General features: G+C 39.5%; 1 protein-coding gene across 2 annotated transcripts in view; it reads left to right on the top strand.

Moving 5' to 3' along the window:
• The window catches only part of IPO13 (importin 13), a 58,176-nt gene extending 36,500 nt beyond the window's left edge, over positions 1–21,676 (top strand). Inside the window, exons 11-20 of one of the 2 annotated variants that reach the window (XM_081946660.1) lie at positions 1,272–1,415; positions 1,966–2,046; positions 10,380–10,517; positions 10,922–11,018; positions 12,438–12,490; positions 18,255–18,321; positions 18,578–18,636; positions 19,180–19,269; positions 19,648–19,829; positions 21,255–21,676. In XM_081946660.1, coding sequence (XP_081802786.1) covers positions 1,272–1,415; positions 1,966–2,046; positions 10,380–10,517; positions 10,922–11,018; positions 12,438–12,490; positions 18,255–18,321; positions 18,578–18,636; positions 19,180–19,269; positions 19,648–19,829; positions 21,255–21,351 — 1,008 coding nt within the window. In that variant the 3' untranslated portion in view covers positions 21,352–21,676. Of the gene's footprint in view, positions 1–1,271; positions 1,416–1,965; positions 2,047–10,379; positions 10,518–10,921; positions 11,019–12,437; positions 12,491–18,254; positions 18,322–18,577; positions 18,637–19,179; positions 19,270–19,647; positions 19,830–21,251 lie in introns of both variants that reach the window. The other variant, XM_081946659.1, reaches the window with a different exon arrangement.
• Positions 21,677–22,013: the final 337 nt, after the last annotated feature.

Raw genomic sequence — 22,013 nt, 5'->3', positions numbered from 1 at the left:
ATTTTTCAGACTAGAAAAAAAGCTGCTTACTTTGTTTGCTGCTGCCACAATTACTCAGGCTGCACTATAGGTTTTGCAGATCTAAAAAAATCCACTTAAAAGGTGAGATGGAGCAATTGAGCATGGCCAATACTGAAAGGTAACCCCTAAGAGGCACACTAATGGCAAGGTATTATCACCACAAAGTGATTGGACCCTGCCATTCCATTTTGATTTCTGTGCTCTTTGGAGTTATGCTTAGGTGGGGGAGGGAGGGGGATTGAGAAATGCACGTGGGGTAGCCTATGAGATTCGATCAATTTAAGTGTGTGAATCCTACATGTACATGCATACAGACACATGCATTCTTCATTACTTTAGCAGTCTTAAAATTCCCTTACCTTATCCTTTAGAAGCTGGTGGCACATCTATTCCAAAATAGAAGGAGCTCTGTGCTTGCTCAGCAGACCAAATCTAGTCTAACAGTTACTCAGGGTCCCTTTACTAAAATCTGTATTTTAGGAGAATGCTGCTCAGTAAAGCAGGAAAGCTGCTCCTGCTTGAACAGTAGTGTCCACCGTTACATATTAAAAGAATTGTGAAATGTGAAAAAGCAGAAGGCCTTTGAAAAGGGACTAGAGGAGAGAGGGCATGTCAAAGCAATCTGAAGTAGCCATAAGGAGCAAGGAGATCCCACTTTTTCGCTTAAAGTACATGATCAGCGAAGAATCTTAAACCCACAGCAAATAGGTATTGGGAGAAACTGAAAAATATCATTTTAAAACAGGAACACCTCAATAGGACTTTAACTGTCTTCGTTGTTGGCTGGGGATGAAACTAAGAGAATGTCAAACAACCAGACCCGCACTTGAAATGTTCAATTATCTGCTTTATTGCTCAAACCTGTACACAGGAATCTTCTCAGACTAAGCATTTGCATCTGGATGACACCAGATAAGGTTCAATGGCATTCAAGGGGGTCAGAACGTCACCTCCTTGTGCCTGCATAGAGGTTCTAGACTAAGTCCCTATTTGACTCCTCCCCTACCTCATCCAGTCTCTCTTCTACAGGCACGATCATCTAATTTAAAAATGGTTAGTGGTATATATCAATGCTATAGTTAGAAGAATGCAAAGATGAGCCCAAAGTCTGCTAAGAAAATGAAGCACTAGGTAGCTAGCTGTGTTTCACAACACTGTTATTTCTTATTGATGCCAACTTAGAAAACTTGATGATAGTGGCCTATATCCTATGCCATGTATAATGACTATAGTGATACTTTATGTTGCAGCCCAATCCATCTAACAAGCTAGCTATTATCCATATATTGGGTCTACTCTCCAACCTCTTCACCACTTTGGATATCAGTCACCATGATGATGATCATGAGAACACGGAGGTTAAAAAACTGCCAGTGCCTCAGGGTCCCAATCCAGTGAGTACCGTTGCATAATTGAAGACGTTTTCTTTGTATATTAATACAAGGTGCTTTTTCAGGAGGCAACTGAACGTTCTTGTTCTTCCTTTTGAAGACGCTTCAAAATACCACTGCCAGTTTGGCCAAACCAGTAGGAACCCACCTCTGCCGCAAACATTATCTCCTCTTTTCATGGAGCCATCTTTAGTCTGCCATCTTCCCTAGAACTCCCTTTGTATTCTTCTTTGCTAAAGTTACACTCTTTAGCTGAGTTACCCAAGACCATGAGCAGTTTTTATATGGCTGCTTTAGTGTTCAGAACATTCCTTAAAAAACATATAAGCTTCATTTGCATTAGTCATTGAGAATGAGAAATACAATATGCATTGTATATTGTTAGATATGCATTTCTAGTGTAGTAATAGGAGCTGCACAAAAGGTTTTCAAGACAATCTCTGACCCTCTTTCTACCAGGAAATCTGAACATCTATAAATACTCTGCTAAATTCAAAATAATGTAAGATACACCGATTTCTGAATTATATTCTGTGTTCATTCTCATTTATAGGTAGTGGTGGTATTACAGCAAGTTTTCCAGCTCATCCAGAAAGTGCTCAGCAAATGGTTGAATGATGCGCAAGTTGTGGAGGTAATGCTTCTTCTAATTTAAAAAAAAATCACACAAAGGGATACAGGGCAGGCCATTTGTTTCAGGTAGCTACAGTGCCTGATCTGCTAATAACAGATCATTACTTTTAAAGACATAGGTCTGGAAAAACTTCACCTCTCTGCTAGGAGGAAAACCCCAGATTTATCCTGTGGTGCTGTAAAAATATTTGATCTGTATTAGGTACTTGACATACTGCTGTAGTATATTCATCTGGATTATGCTGGTGTGTTTCTTAGTATTAGATCTGCTCTATTCCTTTTTAAATAGCAAGGAATTATCATGCCATCCCCTTTCTAAGGTAAGTTATGGCACATATAAATTGAGTCAAGCATTTACACTTAAGGCGCACGATTATCACCTACGTAGCAATAGTGCCATTTGAATTATTATTCGCACTGCGATTTTGTAATTTTTTATGTATATGTAACCAAGTGAAATATAATGTATGTATGAACTGTATGAATAACAACTTGGCATTCTTGCCTTACAGTAAGTTAAAATCTACTTGGTTGCAATTTTTTTTAAAATCACAATTTTACTATGAAAGTATTTAAAACCTCAAAAATATTTACTGTTAATCTAATATCAACCTGGTTTGCTTTTAGTAAACTGGTCTCACTTTTACTCTATCCTACATTTTTAATTGTTTAGTGTAATTAAGCTATGCATTTTACATTGTGTCCTGTGGGTCAGAAAGATAAGTGTTTCCTGGCTGGAGATTCTAGAAGATAATCTCAAGTAATTCCCTTCATTTAGGAAAGGGCTGAATTGATTCAGTTTATTTTGGTCCAGTTCAATTTTTCCTCTGATGACTTGGTAATACAACTTTAAACATCTCGAAAATGATTGCTGCAATTAAAAGAGAGAGAGATAGAGAGAGAGGGGGGGGGGGGGAGAGAGAGAGAGAGAGAGAGAGAGAGAGAGAGAGAGAGAGAGAGAGAGAGAGAGAGAGAGAGAGAGAGAGAGAGAGAGAGAGTGTTCATGCAGAGATATATAAGAAAGGAATATTGAGATTAAAAGGGCTTGCTGTCCTGTGGTAATATTTGTTGTTGTTGTTAGTCGTGAAACCCATCACAAGCCCATGGATAACGTTCCTCCAGGCCTTCCTGTCCTCTACCATCCCCCGGAGTCCATTTAAGCTCACACCAACTGCTTCGGTGACTCCATCCAGCCACCTCATTCTCTGTCATCCCCTTCTTCTTTTGCCCTCAATTGTTCCCAGCATTAGGCTCTTCTCCAGTGAGTCCTTCCTTCTCATTAGGTGCCCAAAGTATTTGAGTTTCATCTTCAGGAGCTGGCCTTCTAAAAAGAAGTCAGGGTTGATCTCTTCTAGGGCTGACTAGTTTGATTGCCAGCAAACAATCTTCTCCAGCAGTTTATTTTGGTCCAGGCCTCAATTCTTTGACTCTCAGTCTTCCTTATGGTCCAACTTGCACAGCTATACATTGCAACCGGGAAAACCATAGCCTTGACTACAAGCACTTTTGTTGGCAGGGTGATGTCTCTGCTGTCTAGATTTGCCATAGCTTTTTCCCCCAGGAGCAAGCGCCTTTTAATTTCTTGGCTGTAGTCCCCATCTGCGGTGATCTTGGAGGCCAGGAAGATAAAAATCTGTCACTACCTCCATTTCTTCCCCCTTTATCTGCCAGGAATTGAGACGTTCAGATGAGAGGCCACATCAGGTCTTCTCCAGTTCGGATTCTCTGTTACCTGGACGACATCCTCTTGTTGTCCAGGTCTCCGACTCAAGCAGAAAGGGATCTCGCTCTCACCATTCACATCCTGCGGAATCACGGGTTCAGGGTGAATCTCAAGGAGAGTCACCTCGCTCCCGGCACTCGCATTCTTCACCTCGGGGTCTTGATAGACACCGTGGTGGGGTGGGTGTTTCTGTCCAACGACCGCATTCTCAGTCTGAAGGAAATTGTCAGGAAGGTGCTGCGCCTACGCAAGGCATCCCTTCTTCTCTCCCAAGTCTTGGGCAAGATGGTGTCTTGCTTCGGGTTGTCCCGTGGGTTCCACAGTAGGATCCTTCAATGGTTCATGCTTCCGCATCAAAAGGCCGACAGGAGCTGCTCCCCTCTCTGGGTTCCCCTTCCCAGTCAGGTCTTACAGTCCCTCAAATGGTGGCAGTCCACGGCAATTTTGCAAGGGACCTTCTTCACGGATCCGGACTGTCTCACACTTACGACGGACGCAAGTCTGATGTGGTGGGGGGCACACATGCAGAACCTAGTGGCTCAGGGTCAGTGGTCCTTCGAAGAGAGCCAAAACAGCATAAATTGGCTAGAGTTACGGGCGGTTCTCTTCGCCCTCAAACAATTCCAACACAGGGTTCAGGACCGCCACTTATTAGTCCTAACAGACAACACCACAACCAAAGCACACATAAACAGGCAGGGGGGGAACACATTCCTGGTCTCTGATGTAGGAGTCCAACTTCTTGTGCCGGTGGGCGGAATCTCACCTGTCATCTCTCAGGGCAGAGCACATCTCAGGGGCCTCCAACGTCCAGGCAGACTGGCTGAGTCGGACCAGAATAGAACAGGCGGAGTGGAGCGTCCATCCGAACTTCTTCCATCGACTGACACTACGATTCGGTCTCCTAGTCCTAGATCTGTTTGCGACGGCAGACAACAACCAGGTACCCAGGTATTACTCGCAATTCATGGATCCCATGGCAGAAGGAGTAGACGCCCTCAGGTGCCATTGGCCCAAAGGTCTCCTGTACGCATTTCCGCCCCTTCTCCTCATTCAGAGAGTAATTCGGAAAATGTTTGAGCAGGAGGCAGAACTATTGCTGCTAGTGCCGAATTGGTCACACCGGCCTTGGTATGCCAACCTAGTAACTCTGTCAATCTCCACTCCATGGCACATTCCACGGTCTCTCCTGTCTTTAACGAAGGGTCAATTTGTCATTCCGACTCCCAGTGGCTACAATTAACTGCATGGTGATTGAGCGGCAAGCCTTAACAACCAATAACATCTCCCTCAACGTCATTGCTACCATTTAGGCATCAAGCAGAAGCTCTACTAACCGTGTTTATGATGCCACTTGGCAAGCATTCGCACTGTGGTGTACCAACAAGACTATTGACCCACTTAAAGCGTCCATTCCACAGATATTGGACTTCTTACAGAGGGGGCTTGATCAGGGTCTTAGCCCTAATACGTTACGCCGACAGGTGGCTGCTTTGGCTTCTGTCCTAGACGGTCTTGCCTCCGACCATCTACCTTCTCATCCCTTGATCCGGATATTTCTTCCATGGAGCATCCAACCTGCGTCCTCCTGCCATCCATAGGTATCCGACTTGGGGCTTGCCTCGTGTCCTAGATGCTCTGACTTCCTCGCCCTTTGAACCTATGAGATCCACTTCTTTGAAACGGTTGTCCTTTAAGACGTTTTTGGTGGCTATAACATCTGCCAGACGTATTTCTGATTTGACTGCCCTTTCAGTCAGGCATGACTTATGCGTGTTCCATCCAGACCGAGTCCTTTTAAGACTGGATCCGGACATTCATACCAAAGGTGAATAGCTGCTTCCACAGAGGTCAAGAGTTAACCTTGCCTGATTTCTGCCCATCTCGTCATGAGAGGGAGCGTAAGTGCCACACTCTTGACATACGTCGTGCCCTCAAGATCTTCATCGACTGCACCGCTTCGTTCCCCCACTCAGAAGCTAGTCCCACTAGGTCCCACCCTAGTGGACAGCCCAGTCTTTGGTACTTCCCAGTCTGGCTGCTGTCTCCACAATCACAGGAGAATGGCCGTTGGTTCTTACCTGATACACTCAATATCTGTTGGAGACAGCAGCCAGCCCCACCCTGGGGTGTGTCACGCAATTCAGAACTTTTTTGTGCAGAGGAGAGAGAGAGAGAGAAACAGAGGATATGGACTTGACACAGGTATGTTTTTGCTCACAATTCTCACTTGAGTCTACAGTTTTCCTTCGTCTGAACTTGGGAGGAGCCACAAGGTCCCAATGACATCATAAGTGTAGATTCAGTCCAATTGGTTACTGGACGGAGCAAACCCAGTCTGGCTGCTGTCTCCATTTCAGCAGAGAATGAGCGTATCAGGTAAGAACCAATGCCCATTTTCTTAATGTTGAGTTTCAAGCCAACTTTTGCACTCCCCTCCTTTACCTGCATCAAGAGGCTGTTTAGTTCCTCTCCACTTTCTGCCATTAGAGTGGTATCATCTTAATATCTGAGGTTGTTGATATTTCTTCGGGCAATCTTAATTCCAACTTGTTATTCATCTAGCCCTGCCTTTCTCATGATGTTGCCTGCATATAAGTTAAATAGGCAGGTTAACAGTATACAGCCTTGCCGAACTCCTTTCTCAATTTTGAACCAATCAGTGATTCCGTGTGCAGTTCTCACTGTTGTTTCTTGATCAGCATATAGGCTTCACAAGAGACAAATAAGATGGTCTGGTACTCCCATCTTTTTTAAGAACATGCCACAATTCGTTGTGATCCACACAATCAAAGGCTTTATCATAGTCAATGAAGCAGAAGTAGATGTTTTTCTGGCACTCCATAGCTTTCTCCATGATCCAGCTTATGTTGACAATTTGATCTCTAGTTCCTCTGCCTCTTTGAAATCCTGCCTGTATTTCTGGTAGTATTTGGTCCACATACTGCTGGGGTCTAGTTTGTAGGATTTTGAGCATAACTTTGCTAGCATGAGTGCAATGGTGCGGTAGTTTGAACATTCTTTGGCATTGGCCTTCTTTGGAATTAGAATGTAAACTGATCTTACCAATCCTGTGGCCACTGTTGAGTTTTCCAAATTTGCTGGCAAATTGAGTGTAGCACTTCTATTGCATCGTCTTTCAAGATTTTGAATAGCTCAGCTGAAATACTGTCATCTCCACTAGCTTTGTTGTTGCTCAGATAATATTGTGGTAATATTTGCTGCAGCCTAAATGAGCCTTGGTGTGTCATGCTCACTAATGGGAAAGCAACAGTCACTGTGATCTCTTGTCTCCCAGAAAAAGTGCCATGATAATTTCTCCCTCACTCCTCATTTCCTCTTGTTTTCTTTGTTACTTTATCTTATATAGAATATTGTTACATTTTCTATAACATGTAAGATATAATTTTATGTTGTTGTAAATAATTGCAATATCTTTTTTAGGCAGCTCACTTAAAACCAGCGGATAAAAGTAGCCAATTAAAAGGAAATGCAACAATTGATCTATGTGTATTTCACCTAGAGAACTGAGAAGTACATCCAGCCTGTGAACAGTTAGGAATTTTTGTAACAAATACCATGAAATAAATAAATAAATAAATAAACTATACAATTTGTAACAGGAGATTAGCAACTAGCTCCTGTATCCATGTGCCTAGGGCTATTCCTTTGTAGTATTATTCAATACGAGACAAATGAGTGCTGGAAATTTTTTAAACTCATTTCTGGTTATGTTTTGTTTTCTTGCTTCATTATTTGCTTAGGGCTATATGCTTATTTTTTAAAAAAAAGATAAGTATAATCAGTACAAACTTGAAAATAAGCTTTCATATAGCTAAATTTTTTGTTTGATATACCGTATCTACAGGACAAATCAAAATCTTTTAACACTAAATTCTCATCCATTTCCCTAATGAAATTATAGCTCTAGTTTTGCCTCAATGTGAATGAGATTCTTTACATTTTTAACCGTGCTTGAATAAAGAATTTAAAAAATTATACTAACTTCAATTTCCTATTCAGTGTAAAATTCTGAAATAAGTGTTTCTGAAAAAGAAGTATCTCATCTATGATTGTAGACATCCAATGAAGGGAGGCATGATTATTCTGTTGGTCCCAGTGTTGAAGTGCTCTTACTGACTTTTGTAAAAGTCAGTAACATATCTGAAGAGTACAAAGAGTGCTATCATTTAATCCTTAGTCTTCTCTACTCAAGGGTAGTCTTAGAATAATTTTCATTGTCTTTTTCTGAACCTATTTCAATTTAATTGAAGCTTTCTAAATATCTGCAGCCCAGAATTGGACATAATATACAAAGTAGGAGTGCAGTGCAAAATAATTGATTTGGAAACATCACTTCTTTTGATGCAGCCTAAAAAGTGCATTTGCCTTATTTTTTGCATTGATATCATGTTATTGACTCATATTGACATTGCAGTCAACTACTATATTTTATTTCCCCTGTAAGCACAGCTACCAAGTTATGTATTTTTCATCCTTTACCTTGGAATTCAGTTATTTTTGGTTTTCTAAATGAAAGAAAATCATACCATGTCAAGGGTGGCCTCTCATGCCTTCCCCCATATCTCAAGGAGAAAATTGTCATCCCCCCCAAAAAAAAAGTTCAGGAATTTCCTGAAATGCCAAGGCTTGGTGACATTTTCCAAACAGATGTTAGGTAATATGTCCTCTATAATTACTATGTCATGTCTGTGAAATATTTGCAATTTGTTTTTAGAAGATGATATTTACATAATTTCTATGGTGGGACTTATGATAGGGAAAATTCAACCCTAGTGTGCCTTTTATTTGTTCATCTGATTATTTTACCACAGATGCTCTTTAAAGTCCTAAGTACATTAACTTGGGTTTCTGAACAAGAGTGATTACTTTTTACATACAGTACCATATTTTTCTATTGCTTCTATTCCTATTGAACAAATTTTATATTTCAACTTCTAGATTTCATTCATGGGACTCTTCTACCATGTCTTTGTCATACCGGTTAAATCTTATTTGCTTTCCTATGTTAATAGTTTGTTCATCTTGTTTATATCACATTGAAAAATTAGTGTATTGACAAAAGAGGCCATAAACTTTATAAACCAATGCTCTTTTTGATTTTTCATTCAGTGCTCCAATGGCTTCTTTATTATAGTTTTTTTATAGCAAAAAGTATTTATCAATGATTCTTACTCCAGGATTTTAGTCCACATGTGATTCATTATGAAGCCCTATAACCAAATGTATAATATTTTGGCCAAATTATTTCATCAGGTCTTTTGTTTGTTGTTTAGCGTTATTTATATAGCTGTGCAAATATGATCTTACAATGTGCATACCATCTTGTGCAAGAAGTCTGCCATGTACTGTACATAACTCAAACCATGGATATCAGAAACTAAATCTTTCCTGAAACTTCCATAGCCATTCACTTGCAATATGCTTGAGATGGAAATGTTCATACCAAAACTACAAACTGCAATTTATGCACAAATAAATGTTGGGCTGAAAACAAGAGCGCACCTACAGTAAGACGACCAAAGGCCTGAATGTTGAAGCTATTTATTCTGTAGATATGGTTGCCTGAGAAAATAATGTGAGACACAATGATGTTGTAATAAGAGATTTCATGAAGAATAAATAGAAAGTGCCCCAAAGGTGATTTTTCAAGAGGCAATTGGACTTTCTGGTTTATCTTTGAAGACGTTCTGCTTCTCATCCAAGAAGCTTCTTCAGCTCTGACTGGATGGTGTAAAATGGAAGGATTTATACACCTTGCAGACAGCCAGTCATTTGCATTCTTTTAGTGAGTCATTGAAGCCACCTAGAGGTTTATCTGTGTTGTCAGGGTCACCTGAGTAGTGCAAATGGGTGTGGAGCCTTCTTGGAACTGGTGAAAGGACTGTGTTGTAGACTGGAGATTGATGATGTCCCCCCCTCTGTTGAGAGAGGGCTGTTCAATTTTGACATAGATGCAAATGACCAGTTGTCTGCAAGGAATATAAATCTTTCCATTCCTCACCATCCAGTCAGAGCTGAAGAAGCTTCTTGGATGATAAGTGAAATGTCTTCAAAGAAAAAACAGAAAGTCCAGTTGCCTCGTGAAAAAGCACCTTTGGGAGAACCATGACTTAGATGATTGAGAATCTCCATAGATACATAAATAAAAAGTGTTTAAATTGTTTGGAGAATAGTAGGCTTTCCTACAGTACATCCTTTGTTGTTACACGCATATCACAATTTCTAACTGAAAAATATTTTCACTTCCATTCAAAAAACCCAACTTTTGAAACAGTAGGAGAATGGTTAAAGTGAAAAGACTGTAATATTGTAATAGTGGCTGATGTAAGCCAGCTAGAATGTTATTTTTTTTAAAAAAACAGGGAGCCAAAGATTAATCTTTGTTTAATCATGAATCTTTGCTGAATGATCACAAACAAGCCTTGCTCAGTCTATCCTATCTCAAAGGATGAAAAATACAAAAAAATTATGCTGCCTCAAATTTCTTCAAGAAAGAATAGAATACAAGACAAGTAACTCCTCGGTTGAGGGGGAAAAAATATTGCCTGGACCCAGTTTTCCTTTGACACAGCCTCTTATCCCTACAGTCTGTGTGCTCCATTTTTGAAAAATCTGTGAAGACTCTTCTAGATGATTTTGCCCCCATGGTGCCCCAACTGTGTGAGATGCTGGGACAGATGTATAGCACTATTCCTCAGGCATCTGCTATTGACCTCACCAGGCAGGTAAGGCTTTTTTTAGCACATTCATCTCTGGTAAATACTAAATTCAGAAAGGAAACTAATACTTGTTGAGCAGTTTTTCTGCCATCTGGTGCTCTTGGCTTTTCCTTTGATACAATAATTTTACAAAAATGATTTTTTCTCTCTCTGTTAGCTCATGTAAATGGATTGTTTGTGTCTGTATGGACAAAAACAAATGAAAAACAGGCAATGTCCTTGAACCATCTAATCTCTTGCCTCCTTTGGTATCTTAAGACTAAAGCTTTCACTGATGCTTGATAGCAGAAACCCTTTGTTGGCCCAAATATGAGTAAAGGGAGGAAGTTGGTGAAAAGTAGGTTTAGGAATGTGAAATAGAATGGAAAATATCGTAACTCTTCCATTTCTGTGTTCTCTTACATCCTCAGCTGGTTCACATTTTTGCCCATGAGCCTGCCCACTTCCCACCCATCAAGGCGCTCTTTCTGCTTGTCACATCAGTTACATTAACACTCTTTCAGCAAGGTACGTATGTCTTGAGACTCTCACTCTTGCGAAGCAGTTGCATTGGTAACAGTTCTTTCTAATTGTACGACGTTCAGATTAGCCTGTAGGATTGCATATAGTCACCGTTCCCTTGTTCAGATAACAGGCCCTGCTGAATGAGCTCCAACAGAGTTTAGAAATTATATCCTGAATAACGAGAACCAAATTTATTAGCTTGTTTCTCCCCGAAGATCAATCGTTATTTGAGAGGGCAATGGTGCTATCATATTCTCCTCTCTCCTTCCTTCCGGTTTGTTAAACTGAAACTGTGCCCTGTGGTTGTCAGATTCTCAGTTTTAATAGATAGTATAATTAGTAGTCTTGTTCGCATAATGGTTGGCTTTGAATAAGACCTACGACCAGTAGGGAGTGTGTTGCTATTTAGTACAGCATAACCAGAACAGTGTGTTGTCACTCAATCTACCTGTTCCTGTGACCCAGTTTGAAGGTCTGAAGGTTCTGCACCACAACTCCCCTGTCCTTCTGCTTACAGGTTTTCTCTCAGAGCTCTGCTGATTTCCTAGCGTTTGGGTTTGCCTTTTGCTTCTGCGGAACTGCCATACTGCCATTAAGGTGTCCCTAATTGAGGGGATAAGCTTAAAGTATGTAAATAAAATCAATATGCAACAGCATGGTATTAAGGTATTTGGTCCCATCCCCAGATGGCTGGTTGGAACTTGGAACTTGGAATCAGTGCTTGAGTGATACCCTGTTAATGCCTGGTTTCATTAGGCAGAACTATGGCATCAACGCAGAGGAAGATGAGTCTGATGGTGCATGATGCTGAAACGAAGAGTGGTTATCAGCAGTCATGCTGGTCTTTCCCTGTTAAAAATGTTGCAAAGTTATATACTTCCCAGTCGAGTGAACATTTTGACAAGAGTGAAAGGAGCATAGTGTGTTGGGATGGCCATTAGAGTTCAAATGGATTTTAGAACTTTTATTCACTCACATCAATATTGGATTTGTCAATAGACTCTAGAATTATCTTCAGGGACCAAGTATTTTAAGATAAGTATCCAGTGCAAATATGCTAGTTCTCTAAAAGAAATCCAATTAGTTCATGCTTCTCTTTCCTTCCCTGCTAGGGTGCAGTCAGTTCCCCCTTCTTATTCCTGGTGCTTGGCAGGGGAATCTGGGCGACATGCCTATTCCTTTGCACTTTCTTTCTGTTCTTGGGTTTCCAAGCTCCATGATTTTTGTATGTTTTGTTTCTTTAACTTGCTTCAAGCTGCTCATGTGCCTGCCCTCTTCAGCCCACCCTGTTGCACCCTCCCCCCCACCCTTCCCTTACTCCTGTTTTCACTTGTAAATTCTTTCTGTATCACATAACTATATGATGTTAAGTTGCTGTTTGTATGATTTTTCTCTTCAGTTACATCTTTATTATATTTTTAGGGCCCAGGGATCATCCTGATATTGTTGATTCATTTATGCAACTCCTGGCACAGGTGTGTTTTAGTTTCTTATTCATTCACTTTCTGTTCTCTCTCTTTCTCTTTTTTAATTCAATTTAAACCTATTTTAGCTTTCTGTTGACAACGTTTTTCCTTTTAGTTGAATATCGAGTTTCTCATCTGTTTCTGTGGAAGTTGAAAACAAAACATTATCCCTTTTCTTAGGTATAAGTTTATCCCTTCTTCTCGACATAGAAATGCAACAAGACCTCTAGATTGGATTTGGTTCAGGTCAAGTGCTGTGACCTGTAACAGGAGGAACCTTTGGAAAATGGCGAATGCAGTTCAAAAACTTTAAAAACCCATATTGTATATGTTTTGCATGTTTGGCTCTAATGATTCTGAGCTCTTAACAAATCCAGAGTCTCCAATTGTTGGGTAGAAGTCAGTGATCTAGTGGATTATATCTAAACTTCTAGGAGAGAAACCTGATCTAATGTGAGTAACAGGAAATAACAACTTGATTTGTTTAAGTGCTTTCAAAGTCTTTTGGTGCTCCATCCTTCTTCACTCTTGTTGAGATTTTCTGGGTTGGTTGTTTTTTTTTCCAGATCATGAATTTTCATGCCGTCTTGTCTCAAATGTGGTTGTAATGATGTAATGTGCAATGCAGTGAGCAGTGAGGTACTGCTCGGATAGTTCAGCTTGGGAATAAGTGGACCATGAACTGCTTTTGGGTTGGATGAGCAATATCTTTATTGGAAATCAGCTGCAGGATTACGAATTAATGAAGCAGGGAAGGGGATGATCTTTGATATCATCTGGTTCTCCTGACTACAGCAAGATGCTCTCCTCTTGGCTCTGATTTATTGTTGCTTGATAAGCTTTTTGTAGGCTGTGATGTGGAAAGTGTTTTAGCACCTAGCCCCCCCTTGTGACAAATTTTAAGCCTTGCAACCATCATGCAAATACATCTCACATTTTTTCTTCCGTGAAACAAAAGAGATCTCAGAAAAATATGAAAATGTTAACAATATTTTTAGAATCAGGCTATCACCTTCTTAAACATGCTTTTTCTTCACCTGAGGAGGTATTATCTACTCTTAGAAAATTTAAGAGACTCTGACATTAGAAAACGATTTATCGGGATTTGTTGACATATTTACTATAATACTCCATTGCCCACTGGTTTGTTTCAACACTAATTAAAAATAGAAAGTGTCCTCGACTTACAACCACAGTTGAGCCCAAAATTTCTAGCTAAGGGAGACGTTTGTTAGATGAGTTTATGTCTCTTATAGAGATGCTTTTCTTAGCAGACATGAACAATTTCTTTAGTCACATGCTCGTCGTTCTGATATTAAACAATACATAAAAGACAGTGAGTGTCCAGACGATATTTATCAATAACTTTATACAGAGCTTTTGGGAGCTAATTTGTTTTAGCTCTGATATATTTTGACCATGCATTTCGAAATTCTGTCTTTCTGTCTGTTCTGGCAATTTTTCAAGAATCCACTTTTCCCAAGAAGGTGTAGAGCAGGCGTCCCCAACTTCCGGTCCGCGGCCCACTAGTGAGCTGTGAGCTATTGGCAATTGGGCCATGGAAATGGCAGGTGCATCTGCATTCCCACTTATGCAAGCAGCAGTTGAGCTTATGCACATGCACTCCAATGCGTGAGTGGCAGGCACATATGCACACTGCTCACGCAAATGGGGCTATGTGTGCTTGCCAGCTGCTCACACAGAACCATCCCCCCTCCCCCCCGGTCCACAAAGCCAGAAAGGTTGGAGACCTCTGCTGTAGAGCATTAAATCAGTACCAGTAATCAAATTTTTGGTTTATATAAGTCATTATATGTATTTTCTCCTAGTTTATATATCACGGGCTGCTATAGTATAGAAGATAATGAATTTCTCCAGTAGAGATCATTTATATCTCTTCCATAGCAACATTTATTGGTATCAAAAAGGAAAAAAGAACACAGCATATTATAGGGGTCTTCCCTCATCCTAGTTAGCAACATTTCATGATAGCTTTTATTGGCTGCCTGTCCTGAGAGAGGACTCTTCAGCAGAATTGATTGCATATCAGCTGTTTTTTTGGCGCTTCAGTTTACACACTTATAAAACATTATTCTAGACTCCCAGATTTAACGTCATAGGATATCAGTCAATCTGCAGAATAGACATTTTATTTTGAATCAGTTGTAAGACATCAATATGATTCTAACAAAAAAAAAAGATCCCTTCAAAGACTGGGAAGTTATTAAACAGCATATCAGGATTCTTCAAGAACTCCCTTAAAAATGCATGTAGAATGTCAGCATAGTTGGTTTTGATTGTGCCCTTGAAGAAACCAACTTAAACTCTCGTGAGGTACCTGCGTTTTCTTGCAAAACTTCATTTCTGCACACAAATAAAAGCCACATTTCAATTTTGTTCAAATAATTTTGTTATAGTGGAAATGAATGTGGGACCAGATTCTCATTTAGTGCAACATGAAACAACTTACATTCCTGTAACTCTCCATACACTTTCAATGATAATTTCTTGAAGAAAACAGAACAAGTAACTTATTAATTTATATGTTTTGTCTTCTGATCTGGCAGATCTACATGTTAGTTCAAAGGGACAATAAATAAAATACATTTGCTTGGCAACAGATAAAAATCTCCATCTTCCAGGCACTTTGATAAAAATTGTTTGGCTCACAAACTTACATGTATCTGTTACTGTGAAAGTCCGAAATCTGGTGAATGTCGACATTCACCGGTGAATGTTGGTGAATGTCGACATTCACCGGTGAATGTCGACACATACCAATTTCGGTCTTTCATAGTCGCTTGGTGTATGTGCGAAATATTTGCTAAATACCCTTATCCTCTCGACACCCTTACCCTAATACCCTTACCCTAATACCTCGGCTCCTCGCTTCCTTTTAAGCGTCTTCTATTCGCGGACTTTTTTAAAAAAAAACCTGCGATCCTGCGCGGTTAGAACGAGTAGTTTCCAGGACCCCGAATTGAAAAGCAAAAGTAAAGCGTTACGCTGACTCGTTCGTGAAAGACCGAAATTGGTATGTGTCGACATTCACCGGTGAATGTCGACATTCACCAATTTTGGTCTTTCACGGTGACATATCCATGGAATCTGGCCAATTGCCCAGTGAAAAACACTAAAAGATATATGACATAAATGAAAGAAAACTGCAAATATCTAGGGTAACCTATGTTTTATATTTGCATCACATGAAGCAGAGCTTCAATTGGTGATGTAAATGAAACAGACTGGAGAAATATGAAAAAAATGTTGCTTGTTTTATATTTGTATTTATTATTAATCTCAGTATATTACAGAAAATTCTAAATCAGTATTAATCATCTATGTTTTTGGGATTATACTTGAGGTTTTTAAGAATGGGTTAATTTAAAAAAGCATTTCCTGGAATTTGATGATTTTCTTAAAAGGCAAGAATATACTGCAATAAGAACATGTTAAGCCTTGCTTACACTTTTTACAATCTGTTGATGGACGAAACACCTAACTTAACAGATGCTGTTTTTTACACTACATAATTAGTGGCCCCTCTTCAAGCATGTTGTTTTAAGTCACAAAGTTTAAAAATGTCCTGGGCAGAGTGCTTTACTAGCCAAGGAGAATGTTTGATCTATTTGCAGTGAAAACATCTGGCGTGAATTTCATTAGAAGCCATTATTGAGAGATTGAAATATTTACACCTAGCAGAATTGTCTAGAATAAAGAGATTGAAAACCAATTTTATTGCCTTCCCAAGCAACTGAACTAGAATACTGTTTTCTTTTAACGATCTTGTAATCCCTTGCATCAGGGTAGATCAGGGCAACTGAATGGAGATGAGCATTTACTGGCTGGATGGCCTTCCTGACATCTATGTGAAGCTCACGGCAGATATTTTCTCTTTGAGTCCAGAGGGAGAAATATCTGCCCCTACCTAGGATTGAACTAACAGTCCCCACCTAAAGGTGGAGGCAGGACCTCCATCTCTGAACTAGAGTACTCTATTGGAATATAATCACACCACAATTCTCCTTTCATTCTTCCCTATTTAAAGATAATCCAATAAGGATGATTTGCTTTAGGATTTATTAATCCACACTCTAGTTTTGGCATACAGTACAATACAATGACAACAATGATGATGATAATATAACATAATATAATAATACAATAATATAATATAATTTTAAGGGCAGTTCAGATAAAGAGTTAATCTAAAAATGCAAAATATTAAGAACTAGCAAAGAATTTTCAGGACAACTTTATACTAGTCATTTCCTCTGCATCCTAGGAAGAAGGCAACAGCAAACAATTTCTAAATTTCTGCCTACAAAAACTGCAAGGGCTTTCCATGCAGTTGCCAGGAGCAAAGCCTGACTTCACGGCAAATAAAGAACATGCCTGATTATATCTTTTCATGAAACTCATTTGATATTCATAGAAATTAATTCCTTACCATTTTGCTTGTTTTTCTTTGAATATAAGAAAGATTGCTATAAAAATTTACAAAGGTATATTGTGACAGAGATGTATTTCATTATCTACTTGACATTGCTTTCTGTATTGTAAGGGCCAAATATGATTCAACATACTTGCTTTTCATTTAAGGTCGCTATAAGATACTTATCTAAATAAAAAGTTGTGTGGATATGGCAAGAAAATAGACTTTTTCTAGTAAAATAATGGCATAATATACTATTGAAATTTATAAAGCATTTAAGATAGTTTTAACAATATAAAATGTTACAAAGTCTATAAATTAACTCCAAGGTTAAAACAGTGGTCTTAGAACAAATGAAAGTAAAATATAGTTTGTTTATTTCATCAGGAAAAGGAACACGACTAATCTGATTGCTTTTGTTTGTAAGTGAAACAAAAAGAGCAAAGAAAACAGAACACAAAGATGTAGAAATGAGTTATTGCAGTTAAAAATATTATCTTAGAAATCCAATTGCTGCTCATTATGCAAAAACATGTGTAGCATTTTTATGATAGAAAACATGTCTAGCAATGTGGTTAGACAACAGAGATCCATTTGTACATAGAACAGAGTACATAGACATGCCGTTACTCAGGCACAGGAGGTGGAGCTGTTGTCCATGGTGCTGAAAGATTTGTTGCTGTTAGAGGTATCTTGAAAACTCAGTTGCTCTGCATCATAGGAGAGGCCTACTATTTGTAATATTTTAGTGATATTTCACTTCAGTTGTGTAAAATTTGACTAGATGATATGGAATTTGCTGTTTGGCTAAAGCTTTGTGCTTAGGAATGTTATGATAACTCAGACTTCAGAACAAAAGTACAGGAACTGGGAGTTGCAATCCATACTGCTGATAGACTAAGTATGTATTGTTCTTGTTTCTACTTTCTGTGGTCTTGTAATATGTTTCTAGGCAGATGTAGACATAAAAAAGTAAACCTAAATGCTAAGTATCTGAATAATCCTTATTCTGAAACTCTAGAGTGTAATTCCTATACCTGGGGTATAGCATTATTTGTAACAAAGTAGGAATACTAGGAAGCTGTTTTCCAGATAATAATTCAATTTCATGTTTCTTCAGAGGCTCTTCCTTACCTGGACCCCTATGCTCTTGAATTATAAAGACACATTCATCTTATAATCATTTCCCTTTTTCCCATACCTGGCTTACTGTTTTATAGCTGATGGCCAGGTAAGTTGCACGTGCAAGCCTTTGCCAAGGGCTCCTGTGTGGCAATTGCTTGTCCATGGCTTGCCAGAGCTGTGTTTATTGTCTGCGTATATATGTGTACCTTGCAGGCACTCAAACGGAAACCTGATTTGTTCCTGTGTAGCAGCCTGGATGTCAAAGCAGTATTCCATTGTGGTGAGTAGGCAAATGCCATAGACTGAATTGCTTTAAAATCACTGTGGGAAATGACTTAGACAAATGGGTAACGACCCTTACAAGTTGTGACGATTGTAAAGAATGGAGAAAGTTTATTGATATGGAAATGTCCGCAAAATTAAACAAAGCCCATTGTAGAGAGACTTTAGGAAGGAAAGCTTACTTTTTTTTCTCGACTCACCAAAAAAATCCTATAATTACACATGCTGAATACTGAATTATTCCTTCCTTCTAGCTGTGATTTCTCTGAAGTTTCCTGAAGCACCAACTGTCAAAGCTGCCTGTGGCTTTTTTGTGAGTATTTGTCTTTGGTAGAATAGATCTGTCATTAGCTAGTGATACAGAGGTGGGTTGCTTATTTTTTTACTACCAGTTCAGGGTGTGTGCGTGTGCATGTGTGCGTGCAGTGCTTCTGCACATGTGCCATATATGTCCGGGGGTGGGGTGGGTGGAGCCTCCCACCGCCACTACTACCGGTTTGGCTGATCCGGGCTGAACTGGCAACAACCCATCTTTGTAGTAGTATCATAGAACCATAATATGAAAAGCAGTTCTTCTGGGACAGAGTAATAAAACACCCAAGCCGATGAGTGAGATCCTCTCCCAGATTGAATGAAAGGGCGCACTTTCATTATTACTACTTGGGGATATCTCTTATGTACTTAATGTTTGTAAGACATTAAGACTTGGAAATAAAATGGCAATCTTCCCATTATATTTATTTAAATTCTGTCTATAGGAGCAGGATATTTCCAGTTTGAAATTGGTGTTCTTGATATTTTGATAAAACGTTCTTGATATTTTGTCCACTTAGACCGTTTCTCCCACTTGTTATAGACTGAATTGCTGCCACGCTGTGGGGAGATTGCACCTGTGGGACAAGTGGTACATGAGAATGGCAAAATGCTACTACAAGCTGTAATTGAGGTAAGCAGTGTGTCTTTCATAATCTGGGATCAGTGAAAAAGGATAATTTGGAAGCACTCTGCTCACACTTAGACTGCATTTACTCCAATTTGTTTTATTAATTCAGTTTCCTTGTTATCAGAATATTTACAGGATTATATGCAGCATATTTCTGTCCATGTTTACATTCACATAAATTCCACTAAAGTAAGTGGTGCTTATTTTCCAAGTATGTGTGCATAGGATGGAATCTGTTTAAGGATGAGGCCTTAGATATTCTGAAGCACTCAGCCTGGCCCTTGGTATAATCTACTGGTATCTTCATATGACATAATGTAAAGTTCACCATGCAGTACAGATTTTTTGCAAGATTTGACTGGATGTGCTCCATCCTTGCAGGGTATAGGTGGCCAAGCTTCACGAAATTTGATGGATCATTTTGCTGAGATTCTTTTTGCTCTCAATAAGCATTGCTTCAGTTACCTGAGTGTGTGGATCAAGGAAGTGATGCAGCAGGATGGCTTTCCATCAACTCGTGTCAGCCCTGAGCAAAAGGACATTTTCAGCCAACAAATTCTCAGGTGAATTTCTTCTTGGCATATTTTCAGAATTGTGAAGTAATTAAACTGAATAAGCTCTATAAATATTATTCCATGCATTCTATCTAGTGCTTTGATCTAAATTCCTAATTTATCTTTTAGTTAATTGTTCAATTGAAGTCCAGATGGTAAAAGTCTTAATTAGCCTTATACAGCTGAACCTCTGAAGAATAATTCATTTAATATTTTATAAAAGAAACAGCATATAGTACATTAATTAAATATCCTAAATATGTACAAGTAATTTGTATAGAGTTCAATAGAAAAATGATACACAGACAATATATTTTCTCCTTTTTCTGTCTTCTATAGCATGGTGCTGAACTTGCAGGCAAACCAGCTGGAGTGCCTACTATTATTATTTTTTTGCTTTGGGGTGTCCAACCAATTTTCCAAAGTGAAAAGCTACTGGTTAGCTAAGATCAAACAAAGTGACCCAGCTTAAGTATTCCTGTTTATGCTTTACACAATACTTGTATGCCTGCAAATGTGACTGCTCTGGAGCCACATGACATCACTAAAATGGTGGTTTGCGTTTTAACAGAGCTTGCTGATAATATTTTGTGTCCAAGAGCAGAAGGCTTCAATTCTTCAGTCTAATTTTCATTGCTGCTTGGTAGAAGGGGATGTAATGTTCCCTCCTCAAGTATTTGCTGAAAGGCTACAGGAGATTTTCCATATGATAGCTTTTCTTACTGTCCCCTTGATTCCACCCACTTAAGAAGAGAACTCTGAAAGACATTATGTATACCTGTGCTTGAATATGAATATCCTTCAGACATTATAGATTCTGCCTTATCAGGATCTGTGGCTACAAATATTATTTGCACTTATATGAATGCACATAAAACTTGTGAACGAAGGCAAATATACGTCCCAGGATAATGTTGCAAGATCCAATCTAGTTCAGTCATCAGAACCAAAGGTTTCATCTTCTGAGCTTTGGATTCGTGCTGGAGCCCATCCTCAGGGAACTTCTCTTTACTGGAATGTGCACATTTCAGGAGAAAGACATTCCCTGAGGATGAGCTCCAACACGAGTCCAAAAGCGCAGAAGACGAAATCTCTGGCCCCGGCAACTCTGACCCAGATCTTTCAAATAGAACTTACTTCAAGATCTCCCTACTCTGTCTGTTTGGGTCCAGAATTGAAAGAATAGAAGCCCGGCACACATGGCAAATCTGTGGAATAGACTAGCACACACAGTTCTGTTCTCAATACTTTTTAGTCCACATTTGTAAATAAAGAGAGTTCCAGTGAATAGGGCAACAAAAGTAACTGTTTGGAGCATGTCTACATGGACTTCTCCATGTGTTGATTCTTTATTGGCAAGTCCTGAACTTCTACAATCTATCACCCTTTAGTATTACATGTTGATCTTCCATCATCTCTCCTTTGTCTTAGCAGAGAACGAGTGAACAAACGACGTGTGAAGGAGATGGTAAAGGAGTTCACATTACTTTGTCGAGGACTGCATGGTACTGAATACACAGCAGACTACTGAGGAGATCTGTGTGGCAAAAGACTGCAGCATGAACAGATCCGGTTTTATGCCATCGCCTGAAGCTGCTACCAAATCAGCTGATAGAACGATAACTTTACAGTTAACCTACCCTGGTTGCTCCTCCCAAGAACAAGCTGTTTCCAAATCCCTTCTGCATATTCAGAGCTAACAGGCTCAAGGACTTTGAGCAGAGGTTGGAGCAGAGCTGGACAGTCCCCTGCCAACCACAGGACTAGTGTACCAATTGCCACTTTCCCCCTTGGCACGCTCCTGTAGAAGTGTCTGTGATATTGTCTATTTCTAAAGAGTCTACCTTTTACTTGCATGAGGAAGCTTGTGTCTGATTGAAGTGAAGGTCCTCCTGCCTGGAATTACATTAAGGCTACTTCTAGGCTCCTGTGGTTGGTCTACTGGGGAAGCGGCATACTTTAGGGGCAATATGGGCAGGGACAGAGTACAGCTGTAGCAGAGGCAATTACAAGAATATGATCTGCCCTAGCCTGATTGGTGCAATAAACAATACTGAGAGTCCAACAAGGTATCACAAAGAGGCAACACCATCTTTTGGGGGGGGCTGTGACATTCCTCGGAATGCTGGCACGTATGCTACATTACCTCTTGAAAAGTTCCTGCTGCTGCTGCTGCTGCTGCCTCTGCACATT

This window comes from Natrix helvetica (assembly GCF_964273705.1).
Source record: "Natrix helvetica genome assembly, chromosome: 3".
Classification (NCBI taxonomy): domain Eukaryota; kingdom Metazoa; phylum Chordata; class Lepidosauria; order Squamata; family Natricidae; genus Natrix; species Natrix helvetica.
Note: the sequence above shows the minus strand (reverse complement) of the source record. Positions and strands in the feature narration are given on the sequence as shown.